Here is a 14,431-nt window from a genome sequence, read left to right on the forward strand (position 1 = left end):
GGTTCCGGCACATGCCCGCCAACCGAAGTATCGCGCAGCTGCACGTTGACGTCAGCACGCTTGGCCGACATCAACGCGTGTCGTTTCACGCTTGAGTGGGTTGGGTGCGTGCCCACCCGCCAATCAAAAATTTCTGCCCTGTGATTCATTACAAGGTTGTCATATACACCTCTGTTACCACAATGCCATGCTTTTGCTGCTAAGCTACCTCTTTTAATTTGTCTGCTAGCGGTGGCTGCTTCTCACTTCTGACTAAAGCTTTGCACTTCTGCGCTCTTTTTGGCTGCGGCTCCCCGCCCAACATGCAGGGCCGCGCCATTTTGCACTCCCTGTATGACTTTCAAGTCTCGCGTGGCACCTTCCATTGCCAGAGCGATTTCCAATGCCTTCTGAAAATCTAAATTTGTTTCAGACAGCAATCTTGTCTGAATCGCATCCTTGTTTATACCGCACACCAAAAGCTAAGCATATCATTGATAAATGTACCAAACTCGTAATATTCAGTTAATTTTTTCAGACTCACCACATAACAAGCGCTGTCTCCCCAGCGGCTCTCTTCCTTGAGTTAAATTTAAACCATTGCATCATCACCTGCGGCTTGGGCTGGTAATGATTCTTTACGAGGTTCACTAAGTCATCAAAACTTTTTGAATCTGGAGCACTGAGTGCCAACAAATTTCAAATCAACCCATATGTCTTACTCCCACACGTGGATAAGAGGCTCGCACACTTCTCCTCCTCCTCCACGATGTCGTTCGCCTGGAAGAAGAATGTAATGAGATCCGAGGTTGGATCGAAAGGCTCCACTCTTCCAAGCTGTGGCATGCTCTGAGGGGATTACTTTGACGATCAGGAAGGAAATTTTCCTTTACTTACAGCTATCGTGCGAGGTACGGCCGATTTCGGTTCTTCTGATTTCCTTCGTTCTTTCTTGCTTTTTCTTGTTCTTTTGTGTCTTTTCTTGCCTTTTACTCTAGTCACCAGTTTGTTGGATCCAGTGCCCTGGTTTGTTGGGGCTAAAGGATCTGGGCTGTAAGCTTGTTTCAGGGTGATCGAGTTGGTACCAAGACAGAGAGGATCTGTAGACCGTTCTTAGAAGAAACACATTCTGTTTATTTACAAAAGGAACTCAGCAGCTGTACTTGTGTGCCTACAACTCAAAACTCTGTCTTTACACTTCAGGCTCTATCTCAAGATTACTGACTACTGAGGCAGCCCGTGCTACTCTGCTATTGGATATTAAGATCATGTGATCTTACATTACAACATTTGTCTTAAAGGTATATTACACATCAGATTACGACATGGACTTTGCCTCAAGGGAGCTGGAATATGAAGCAGAGGAAGCTATGCTTCAGCTGCATAAAGCTTTTGTTAGATCCCATATCAAATACTGTCCCAAGATCAGTTTTGGGAACCAAACATTAGGAAGGAGATTCTGGATTTGAAGGGGGTACAGTGCAGATGAAGAATGACACTGAAGGCTTAGAAGATTAAATTATGAGTACATGCTACGTGGACCTGGCTTGTGTTCCCTTGAGTGTAGGAGAGCGAGGTGTGATTTGATTGAGATATTTAAAATGTTCAAAGGGTTTGATAGGAAACGATGGGCTGTAACTTCCAATGAAATGGCAATTGAGTCGGATTGCCACTCCGCTCAAAAGTTCTTACCTGAAAATCCAGCCGATCCTATCTCGCCCGACCTTCTGACTCAGGCCAGGCGAGGCCTGGGCAGTGCAGCACATTCCCAGACCTAGTGTTGAGGGCTGTAGAGTCGAAGGTAAGTAAGCCACGCCCCTTTTAATGGCACTAGCTGCTGTCAGCTAGGTAAGTCTAAAGGTCCAGCCAGGTTCAAAGGTCTTTGTCAAGGTAAGTGTATAAGGTAAGTGGGTAGGATTCATTGGGTGAGCTGGGGGGGGTGTGTTGGTGTGGTCGGGCCTAGGCGGGGTGGCAGGGTGGGTCGAGTCTGGTCAGGCCAGGCCTTGGGAGGGGAGGTTTTGGACCTTTGGGGGTGGGGGTTTTGGGCCTTAGCGGGGGGGGTTGCGGGTCAGGTCAGGCCTTGGGTGGGGGTTTCGGACCTTGGGGGGGGTGGGGTCTTTGAGCCTTGGGAGGTGGTGGGGCAAGTTGGGTTAAATCAGGTCGGGTTGGACCTTGGGTGGTGTACGGTCGGGGTCGGGTCAGGCCTCAGGTTGGGGGAAGGAGAGGGTCAGATTGGGTAGGCCTTGAGGGATGGAGAGGGTCAGGCCAGCTCTGTGGGGGTAGATGGGGGCTGGGGGAAGTCCCATGGTGGGTGAGGGGACTGCCGCGAGTGGAGTTGGGGGAGTCCTGTGGAGGGGAGGAAATCCCACGGAGGGGGCTGGGGGAGTATCGTGGGGGGAGTAGTCAGGAGGGGGATTGGTGGAGTCCCCTTGGTGTTACCAGGTGTGAGGCACATCCCATGGTGGGGTCAGTGAGGGCCTGTACAATAGTTACCCAGAAGCTAGAAGTGGCTTTAATTCTTCTAAATTTTTCTATGAAATATTGATGTAACACAGTGTGAACCATCTGAAATTTGCAATTTAAATTGCAATTGTTGGATGGTTCCCAGCACAGGGCTATTACCCACCGGATGTTTGCAATTCCCAGGCAATTGCCATGCAATCCTTACCTGGGGTGTCCCCAACGCATCTTTAATGCGTCCCCCAGATATGACACCCTGGAGCTCGGAAGCTATGGCCCAACATGGATCATGGTGATCAGGAAGCACTTTTTCAGACCAAAGATTGTAGAAATCTCGAATTCCTTCCCCCGAAAGGCTTTGGATGCTGGGGCAATTGCAGCAAAGACAGATACACTGAAGTAAGGCATAGATCAGCCATATTCTAATTGAATGACAGAGCAGGATCATAGAGCAGAATGGCTATTGCAGTTCATGTAGTCCACCCCTGGAGCTCCCGCATGAATTACATTTGAAATGTAGTCACTTTTGTAGTGTGTGAAAAACAGCAGTGATTTCCAAAGTGTTTAATTGGAATGTGAAAGGCACTATTTAGATAGAAGTTTTTTCTTTCTTGCATGAAGGGCTGAACTGCATGGTAGTGTGGCACCATTGGTCTGCAGGGCAGCAGCTGCTCATCTTCTGTCACCTTTATGAGCTAATTCCATTTTGTTGTTTCTATACATCACTTGCCCAAGTGGAAATTGGACTACAACACAATACCATATTCCAAAAGATTTGACACAACAAAAATAAAAAGCATCTTTAGTGCTTGTGCCTCCAACAACAATGAATTACACCTAGAACATCACTGAATTTCCTTTCTCCGAGTTGAATTCTGGCATTTGTTTCTTTGTATTCTAAGAGCTCAAAGCTGAGTGTTCCCATTTACTGTGCTGTGTGTGCCATTTATATTCATTATAGAAGCATTTATACCTTGTTAGTAAGATGCATGTGATTGGCTAATACAGATGGGCACCTGATGACCTGTGTGCCAAAAGATTAATAGAATAAGAAACCTCACATCTGGCAGGAAACCATATAATGACAGAAACGATGGGAAGGGGAATAGGAGTTACAGAGCAGTGATTTATATCACTTGAAGAAGGGAAATAAACAGACGAATGCTGCAGCCGCTCTGTATAATGTTTGTCACAACCTATGTAGGGTATGTTCTTGGCTGACATAGCAGTACTGCTTACTCCTGTAAACATTCAGAGCCTTTTATACTAAAGCGTGTGCTCATACTGGCCAATATTTAATTATACAATAGGATAATCCAGGCGTGTGACAGCACCTTGTAATCTGGGCTGAGATTAATGTCTTTTGCACCTGCTCTCACCTGCATTTATCTAATCTTTCCATTAGGCAGACTGAAAACACCTAGTGCGACAAGGCCAGATAAAAATCTTTAAAACTTTAAATCTTAACTCTTTATTTTTCAGATTGAAAGCAGCTGTACAGAGTAACAATTATAATCAAAGCTCATCTTAAATAACTTCTAATCCTTCCTCATGAACAAAAAAAAGTTAAAATGCATACAGCCCTGGATTTTCGCTCCCAAGGCTGTGCCAAGCCAGGAAATTTCTGGTTCGCCGCATCCACCTCAGGAAAAAGTGCCCCAGATGGTGGGATCTTCGTTCTGAGGTTGCAGGTGCAGGATGGAGTCGTGCCTGCCGCCCCTGGATGTAGATCGGAGGCGGCTAGAGGGAATGCCGAGTGCCAAGACGGGCTGTTTAAAAGGCCTGCCTCAGTACTCTAGGACTTAGCCCAATTGTTTTCTTAAGGATTAGCCCCTTTAGCCCTCACCCTTCACACCCCATCAACCCCCACTCATTCCCCATGCCCATGCATGTCAACTCATCCCAACCCAACCCATGGCCCCCACCTATCCTCAAAGGCCTCTCATACACTCCATGCCAATCCATGCTTCCCCATCTAGCCCTTGGACCTTTATAACCTATGACAACTTTGTGCCAACTTGTGTATTTCCACCCACCCCATGGCCCCTTATAGCCCCATGCCAACTCAGTGCCAACTCATGACCCCCTCACCCACCTTTGCCCTTCACCCCCAATGCCAACTCACCCAGTATCCACCATGAGCAGACCTCAGGAGCTATGCTGAGATGTAATAAAATAAAGTTCTAAATATCTATTACAGATTTCACTACATGAAAGCCCATTCAATACATTTAAATTTCCTCAAGTACTTAATTCCTTTGAAACAAACATTTGTATTCATAACTCAAAGCTAGCTAATCCTTTACATACGAAGGGAAGGAAATGCATTTCCAAGTCGGGATAGTGCCTGACTTTAAGGGGAACTTGCACATTGCAGTGTTCCAATGTATCTGCTGCTCTTGTTCTTTTGGGTGGTAGAGGTCGCAGGTTTCAAAGTTGCTTTTGAAAAACCTTGGTGAGTTGCTGCAGTGCACCTTGTAGACGGTAAACACTGCTGTCACAGTGCATCGATGATGAAGGAAGTGAATGTTTAAGGTCATGGATGGGGCACCAGTCAAGCGGGCTGCTTTGTCCTGGATGGTGTTGAACTTCTTGAGTGTTGTTGGAGCTGCACTCATCCAGGCAAGTGGATAGTATTCCGTCACACTCCTGACTTGTACCTTGTAGATGAGGGAAAGGCTCTGGGAAGTCAGGAGATGAGCTGCCCCAGAATTCCTAGTGCCTGAACCGCTCTTGTAATTAGAGTTTTTATGTGGTTGGCCCAGTTAAGTTTCTGGTCAATGCTAACCCCAAGAAGACTGATGGGAGAGGATTCGATGATGGTAATGTCATTGATTGTCAAAGGGAGGTGGTTAGACCATTTTATGTTAGAGAGGATCAATTCCTACAAGTTGTGTGGAACTTGTCACTTATCAGCACAAGCCTGAACATTGTTGCATCCAATGCACTCAGACATTACTTGATATCATGGAGTGAATCTAATTGGCTGAAGGCTGACATCTATGATCTTCGAAGGAGGCCAAAAGGGATCCTCCGCTTGGCACTTCTGGCTGCAGATGGTTGCAAATGCTTCCGCCTTATCTTTTGCACTGAAGTGCTGCACTCCACCATCATTGAGGATGGGGATTTTCATGGAGCCTCCTCCTTCCACTAGTTGTTTAATTCTCCATTACCATTCATGACTGGATATGGCAGGACCAGAGAGCTTTGTTCTCTAGTTGGTTGTGAGGGCTCTGAGCGTCTCTGGCTATTGCACATGCTTTGGCTGTTTGTCATACATGCAGTTCCTTGTTATAGCTTCACCAGGTAGGCACCTCATTTTGAGGTACTCCTCCTGGCATGGTCTTCTACACTCCTCATTGAACCAAAATTGGTCCCTGATGGTAATGGTAGAGTGGGTGATATGCTGAGCCATGAGGTTACAGGCTATGGTGGAATACAATTCTGCTGCTACTGATGGCCCACAGCTCTCCTGAATACCCAGTTTTGAGCTGCTAGGTCTGCTGTGAAGGTACCTCATTCTAAATTTAACTGGTCTGGCCAGTTCTGGGATTGAGATGAATGAGTTTCCCCTTGTTAGGCCATATTCCAAGCCAAAGCCTAACTGGCTTGAGAGTTCATATGCCTTTTTGACACTTTTTGCAATCCTCTGCCATGTATTCCCAAGAAGTAGGGTGGGCTGCCTTTCTTTCAACACTGGCTACCTTTTCCTACTCTGGTCTGAGGAATCAGCTCCTACGTTTTTCAAAATGATGTGGGGCATGGACGGTTGCCCTAACTCAATACGTTTGGGCCAAATCCACTGACTCTCAATGTCGCAGTCTGAGTTAGACTGCGAGCTGCGACATTGCTTCTCCCATTAAAAAATAAAGTCATGTTGCAGCAACTGTACCATATGGCTATAAAGAGAAATGCAATGCTGAGGTGAACGCATTAATTTAAAACACACCATTTATTTGTGGTGTGTTTTAATCTTTACTGCAGAAAAATGTTTCAAAAAATCCTAGAACGTGACAGTCTTTCAGGCTACTAATGGGCTCAGTCACTGTCTCCTCGTGATATGGGTGTTAGATCACAATATCTTACATTTTGAGTATGGACTTTGCCAGTCTTTCCTCATTACTCAGTCTTTGTAATGCAAGAGTTCTGCCCTGTGGCTCCTCGTAGCTACCTCCAACATTTGAATCTCTACTTTGTGTCTCAGTGACCACAAATGAATACTCGAGGTACAATTTGAACAGGACACTGCAGTCTAACAAAACACCACTAGACTTGTATATAGCTATTTGGGCTACATAATTGAGCACTCTATTTGCATTGCTGATTACTGCTCCTCAGGCACTGGAGCTGTCAACCACAATGCTCACTCATACGCTTTGAGCAATGGTTCTCATGCACTCAAGAGAAAGAAAAGTTAGTGATTGTGATTGGATCTTCAATTCAATCAGACTCTGCTTCACAGTCTGGGCACTGTTTCAGCATGGCACTATCCTCAACAAGTGTATTCAGAATGAAACAAAAGACTTTCAACAACAAACTCTTCTTTTGGCCCTTTTTTTGGTGTACAAAGAGGAATTAATGTGGTTATTGCTGCTAGTTCAGCTGTTGCTTTGATATGGAGCTTTTGACTATATACGAAACATGGGATTATTTTTATACTGAATATTTTACAACAAAGAATTACATTTGGTTGCACTGCCTGGCTTCAGGTCTGAAGGGGATTGTAAGCATCTTTGCCTTTTTAATTGTTTCATTCTCAGGTTCTCGAAATTGAATGTTACGCTCTTTAATGCATGAAGCAAATGGGACAAAAACAGAGGGGCACATTTGTAGGAGTCTCCCATCCTTCACTGGGGAAAATAGCTGAAAATGCACTTTACATCAAGAAAAGTTGACAACTGTGTAACATGGTTGCAACAGAGAATATAAAAATATTTATGTTGGCATTGTCAGAGATAAAGTACCCTTTAGATAGCCCTTAAGCTTTCAAATCAGTGTCAAGGACCCACACGGAATAATAAACAACAACTAAAGGACTGAAACCCAAATACATTTCATTTATGTCCAATAAACACATCTATCATTTTGATTTACAAATTGATGTTTGTTTCAAGAATTCAGATTGGATGTTAATCATGCTCAGTCATAGTACAGTTGTCCCTGAGTCAGAAGGCCATAGGTTCAATTCCCATTCCATGGTCTTCAATACATAATCCAGGCTTAAAATCCATTATAGTACTGAGATGGTGCTGCACTGTCAGAGGTGCCATCCTTCACATGATATCTTAAACCAAAGCACCACCTGGCCTCTCAGATGGATGTAAAAGATCCCATGGCATTATTTCGGAGTTGAGGATGGGAGTTCACTCCCTGGTGCCATGACCAATGTTTATCTGTCAACCAACACCTAAAACAGATTATCTAGTTGGCACCTTATTGCTGTCTGTGGGAACTTGCTGTGTGCAAATTGGCTGCCATGTTTTCTGCATTACAACAGTGACTATACCTCAAAAAGTGTTTCATTGTGTGCAAAACATTTTGAAACATTCTGGTGTTGTGAAATATGCTATGCAAAAGCACCTTCTTTATTTCATTGTACAAAAATTGGATCCAAATTGAATTTTCACAGCCAGTCAGAGCTTTTCACATGTATGCTGTTCCTTCATTCATTCTACTTCTAAAGGCTGGATAGAATGTTGTTCAAAACGTACCCCTATAATTACAGATGTCAGGCTTCACAGGTAATTTAGGGAGCTTCTAAAGGTCTATTCACACTGCAGCAATAGTGTCAGCGCACACAGATGTTGCAGTTGTACTGTAAATGTAGCTTGAATCTAGAGTCAGGCCTGAGCAGACACTAGAGTAAAGCAGAGTCACGAAACTGTTCCATGCAGGTGGGGGTTAACTTCCATCTTCACTGCTTGATTGATAAATTGGCAGAGATTGCCTGCTCAGTATAGAAACTAACCTCCCAATTTCAATAGAAGAAGAGTCATACAGACTCGAAAACGTTAACTCTGTCTTTCACACCACAGATGCTGTCAGACCTGCTAAGTTTTTCCAGCACTTTTTGTTTTTGTGTCAATAGAAAGGGAAATTGATCAGGTTGTATAATGGGAGGGGGGTGTGTGATTTGCTCTGGGTTGAAGGTGAGAAGTACTCCCACTGATTCTATACTTCTAATGCACCATAGGAAACCTGATTTGTCTTCAACTTGAGACATCTGGGGGTTTCAAACTTCCAAAGCTATATGCTTATATTCTTCATCTTCATTGACACACATTTTATAAATGTAATTTTTATGAAGATTGCATTGGCCAAATTACCTTCCTCGCAATTACCCCGTGAACCTTGCTTTGAGCCACGAGCTCAATCTTCACTCTGCTGTCTCTGAAGTTTATTTCTTCCCTTCTACTCCTCTCCTGAAGATGGTGACTCTCTTGGCTTGCACTTCCATTGATGACAATTGACCTCTGAAATCTCATCAGTATGGCTATTACTAATGCGTGATTCTTGATAAAAAGTGAACCGGCAAAATATTCAACCATGAAGGACATTACAATTGAGCGCAGTTCATTCCTTATCTAATGTGTCCCTAACCATGTGTCCAGAAAGGGCTCTGGGATAGTAATAAGGAGTAGAAACCTTGGATGATTTTCCCTTTCTAACACTTCCCTTTCACAATTAGCACTATGCCAATTTGACCACCACCCTGGCTGAGAGCATTTAACTCAGCACAGAATGGGGATCAAATCTGACACCACATGCAGGCACAGCAAGGGGAAAAAATGGCCCGCTGAGTGAGCCTGGCTTCATCTTCCCTATCTTCTATTGGCTGGGTCACCAGCAGCATTAGCAGGTGTTTGGACAGAGACTGGGATATGACTATGAACATCCCCCAGATCATTGCAGTGAAAGTCTCTCATCATTGTGAGCTGTAGGGGTGCTATTAAAATGAGCTTTGAGTGGTTGTCATTCTTCCCATCCTTCTTTGTGCAATGCGAACAGGACGTTGGGATTCACTTGTGGATCCAATGTCCATGCTGTTGTTGGATCCTCAAACCACCAGATTCCACAAGTTGGACAATTAGGAAACAAACTGACCCCCACTTCTCAACTGCTCCTATTTTCATTGTTTGATTACTGGCTGAAGAAAAAAAATAATTTCCAATAATTTGTAACTTAAATAAGCATTACAAATGTTTTTAAAGTGTTTTTTCTCACCTATTTTCTCTCTCCTTTCCTGAAAATGTTGCCTCCGAGCTAAAGTATGGTTCCATGGTGCCTATTCCCATTCAATATTCCATCCAATTGTGATTCTACAAATGCAAATCTAGGCAATGAGCGTTACCAGGGTATATGTCAATGGAGGGCAGCAAATTGAAGCAGATTATTCACAAAGATGTGGTTGCAGAAAGGATAGGTAAAAAATGAGATTGGGAACTCCCCACCTCCTGTATCCATGGGTACTTGGTGCAGCCAATATTTTTTAGGCATACAGGTTTTAAGTTTGGACTGTGAACAGCAGTTTTTCCCTTGCCAAATTGGTAGAGATTTGAGGCCTAGAATTGAGGTGAGTTCAAGAATGGAAATTTGTCTACAAAAGCGATGCCAAATTCAACCAAAATTTTTTATCACTGCACTTCAGTACATTAAATGTGGAAAAGGAGATCATATTATAGCCAATATAGGAAATGCTGTTATAATTGTTAGTGTAACAATTTCATTTTAACATATTTTCACACTTTTTTGGCAATAGTGGTGAAAGGATTCCCAGGCTGATTATCAAGCCCATTGAACCATGTCATGTATGCTTCTTTCATGGCCAACAAGTCCTGGTAAGGACTTGAACCAGAAGTTTCTAGCCCAGAGGTAGAGGCACTACCACAGCACCACAAGACATCCAGATTAGCAATCAGGAGAAGTCAGAGAAGGGAAATTCTGGAAAGTGCATGCAAGCTGTCATCACCTCTACAGCAAGAATCTTTGCTATACATTTACCGTGTCCTTACTTAGAGGGATTGGAACAAGCAACAATCGCTCAACTAATCAAATCCATTTTTCTCCATCAGCAGGCAAGAAAAAAATTGAAGAAAATCTACGTCCTGACTGAAATTCATATTACTTATTCAAAGTCTATGATAAACATTCTGTGTCATGTCATAGTCATAGAATTGTACAGCACAGAAACAGGCCCTTTGGCCCATCATGTCCGTGCCGGCCATCAAGCATCTATCTATTCTAATCCCATTTTCCAGTACTTGACCCGTAGCCCCGTATGCTATAGCGTTTCAGGTGCTCATCTAAATACTTCTTAATGTCCTGTTGTAGTCATTCAACCATTGTTCTAAATTATATGGTCTGTACATTTAGAATAGAAGAAAATTCAATTTACCATTTGACCCCTCAAAGCTCATATCCCAATATTTGCTGCTTTGGCTAGGACAACAGGGTTTTCCTGATTTCATCTCTAAATTGACTTCTCACAACTTTGGATGTGTTTGTTATGGTCATAAAAAGCATGCTATGTGATTCTAATCTGTTAACACTATGACATGACACCCAATAAAAGGTCCCTATTTTGAGAATTCTCGCCATATGCAGTGTGTAGCCCAAACATTTTACATGTTTACAATGTGGCAGCATCCATTACCTTTCTCTTTATGTGGAAGAAAGTAGATAAAAGAATGACAACAATAAAAATTCAATAATTTTTAGTCAATTAATTTCAATAAAAAATACCAGATAAATACAGGAGAAACATTTCATGGTATTTACTCAATCTTTCTTTAACAAATGATATCAACAATATCGATTACAGTGGAGCCTACTTATGATCAACTCATTTTAATTTTCTTTAATTCCTTTTTGCTTGCCTCGCAATTATGAGAGAAGTGAAGCTGGGCACTGGGCCTCTCTATGGCAGTGTTCAATGCTGCTCTTTGTCAATGTTTGAGGCAGAATGTCTCCTTGACAACTCTCTACCACCCCACCACCCCCCCTCCCCCCCACCCCCCGCTAAAATGGTGCACAGCCACCACAAGGTGCTTTAGTCTGACATCCCAGCCAAGCCCATATGAGGTGCCTGATTTGGAGTGTTGGTTGAGCGATTTGTTCTCGCCCAGACCCCCTCAATGGGTCTCATATCAATGTGTTAGAGGCAAACGGGCTGCAAGTATAACATTTTAAGTGCAGCGATCTGGATGCCACATCCACAGGACCAAGTGTCTTTTAAGGGTCAACTTTTTCTTTGGTAACATGGAGTTAATTTTATTAGGGATCCACTGTAATAAAGAAATTAAAACTGGAAGCCATTTACATTCCAGTACACACCTTGTTAACATAGGATCACTCCACCACTGCTTACATTCACCGGTTTCACAACGTTGCTCAGTGTAACTCATGTACCATATAGAATTATTTGCTAGCGCTTCACCAAAATTCATGCAGAACTTATACTGTCAGTGTCATGCTAGGGATGATTATGACTAATGCATATTCTCTTAAGAAGTGCAAAAATGTGTATATGTAGCCAAGTGAAACTAGAAGGCTCTTGTCAGATGGGAGCACTGACTGGAGAAATGAGGGAATAAACATAAAGTGGATCTCACTGCGATGTTGCTCATCGTTCTGTTTTGTGCCACAATAAAACTGTGAAGCATTCATTACATGGATGAAAGGCTTTGAGCTTGTAAACTTAATAAATTCCATTTAGAAATACTACACATTCCTTTCTGTTGCTGCAGCTGACTGCTTAAAGTAATACTATATTAATCCAGAAATATAATTTGTTCTTTCCTCCCATGTGTTTTCTTTGAAAAAGGTAGATGCCCGTTTGGTCCGAATTCAGAAAGCCTAATGCAATGTCTTTTTAAGGGCGTCTGTGTGCTTTGTCTTGGGTAACTGCAACTGGTAGTGGGGTGAGGAGAAAAACTTTTTTTATTGTCTTTGCTGATGTCTCTTCTGCCACTCTATAATGTTTTGCTATGCCTTTTCTGGATTTAACAGTCAAATGGCAGCAGTAAAATGCTCTGAAGCCACCAGATTTAAGTGAAATGGAATTGTAATCAAAACAATTTCAGGCAGTTTAATTAGCTTAGACAACCTTATGTAAATAATTCAAGATGCCTTAACTTAATACAGTTTGTACAGCTCAAATGCAGTGGCACTCCCAGTAGTGAAGTCCGCGTTTTGTTAGGCTCAGTATTACAGCCGCAGAGCTTCCGGTGTGAATTTATCACAAGTTTGGTGGTTGTCAAGGAGAAAAAAATATTTTAATGCATAACCACTTGTCTATCATTTTCATTATTCACCCTGGATACGACAGCCTGTTCTGCACTGTTTCCACCCGACATACACAGGCATGTGGTGACACGGAATCATATGTTTTAATTGGCCTGCATGTGAACGCTCACTGCATTCATATTGAGGTGACCACAGATTCTATGGTTACATTTCTGTTTTTACTAGTTGTCTGAAATCTGGATTGTGCTGTGTTATCTCTAATGCACCTTGGGATGTTTTACCATGTTAAAGGTGCTATACGAATGTAAGTTGTTGTTGTATTTCCTTCCTGTTTTTCTTTGCTGTTTCTTAGCTGCCCCATATTGTATGTATTGCCTGAAATAAAAGTTTAATGGCAAAAATAGCACCATATTGTCAAGCAAATTGGGGTTTGGGTGAATCTGATCTATAACTCTGCTCCCTGTGGTCATTTTCAATAACTTTCAACTAAACCAGAACCCTTTGTAGATAGACCAGATTTTTGTAAATACACCGAAAATAAATGTGAAAATGTATATTATACAGTCTTTGTACTGTCCTAAATCTTTCAAACCATAAACCATAAATCAATAATGATCTAACTGAATGGTGAACAGGCTCGAAGGGCTGAATAGCCTACTCCTGATCCTAAATCCCTAACTTCATTTATAATAGGCTTTAATCAAGTCTAATGTACATGTTGATAATGTCCATTCGCTCTGGCTGATCAGGTCATAAAATAAAACAGAAGTGAATTATTTCCATCTTTTCCAGCAGGCATTGGTCATTTCACACTAGATTACACTTGAACCTGCGACCCAAAAAACTCTGAATTTTGTAAAACATTCCTTTATTACAAATACATCCGTTGTATAAAAATTTGACATGCTTCAACCTTTGCATTTGTTTAAGTGCCACGCAGTGTTGCAATTCAGCTAGTTGGTACATACAACAAGCCTTTTTTTTTTGCATTACGCAGGGCAGAGAAAGCCTTTCAAGACTAAGTTGAACAAGAATGAAAAATTGCACAATCACAAGACTTACAAGTAGAACAACAGGCATGGGTTCACTCTGGCCGACATTCCTCGCCAAAAAAACTGCCGATTACGTGATGACCTGTTTGGGTTTTCCTTGTCACCAGACCTGTGTCTTGGAATACACATGGGGACACCTCATCTGATTGAGCTGGAGGCTGCTCTTCCTTCAGCCTCACAGCAGGTAGTACATTCTGAGCGCTTTCCAAATGATGAGACACGATGGTTCATTTTCATACATGCAGTCTCTTCAGACTACTTCAGGTTTTTCAAAGTCAGGTCAGTTTGCATGGTTGCTGTAGCTGATATACGTTGTCTTGGTAGAAGAAGCTGTGAAGAGAGATTCACAAGATTGATTTGAACAACCATTAGCGATGAAGACTTCAGTTATATGGTGAGATTGGGGAAGCTGGGATTGTTCTCCTCAAAGCAGCGAAGGTTATGGTCAGGGGGAGGCCAGTCTGGATTTAATAGAGGTCTTCAAAATTATGAAGGACTTTGATAGAATAAAGATAAACTGTTTCCACTGACAGAAAACCAAAGTTTACAGCCCAATATCCAACATCAGTAACCAGCGGTTATAAATTTAAGGCAGTTAACAAAAAAAACCAGAGATGAGGAGAATTATTTTCGCACAAGTTGTTAAGATATGTAATTCACTGCCTGAAATGGTGGTACAAGTAGATTCAATAGTA

General features: G+C 42.5%; 1 protein-coding gene across 1 annotated transcript in view; it reads right to left on the bottom strand.

Moving 5' to 3' along the window:
• Nucleotides 1-13,535: 13,535 nt before the first annotated feature.
• Nucleotides 13,536-14,431, bottom strand: part of LOC144696734 (metabotropic glutamate receptor 8) — a 429,432-nt gene continuing 428,536 nt past the window's right edge. Inside the window, exon 10 of the mRNA XM_078568398.1 lies at nt 13,536-14,066. Within this exon, the coding sequence (XP_078424524.1) occupies nt 14,017-14,066 (50 nt within the window). The 3' untranslated portion in view covers nt 13,536-14,016. The remainder of the gene's footprint in view (nt 14,067-14,431) is intronic.

Source organism: Cetorhinus maximus, chromosome 22 (assembly GCF_964194155.1).
Source record: "Cetorhinus maximus chromosome 22, sCetMax3.hap1.1, whole genome shotgun sequence".
NCBI classification, from domain to species: domain Eukaryota; kingdom Metazoa; phylum Chordata; class Chondrichthyes; order Lamniformes; family Cetorhinidae; genus Cetorhinus; species Cetorhinus maximus.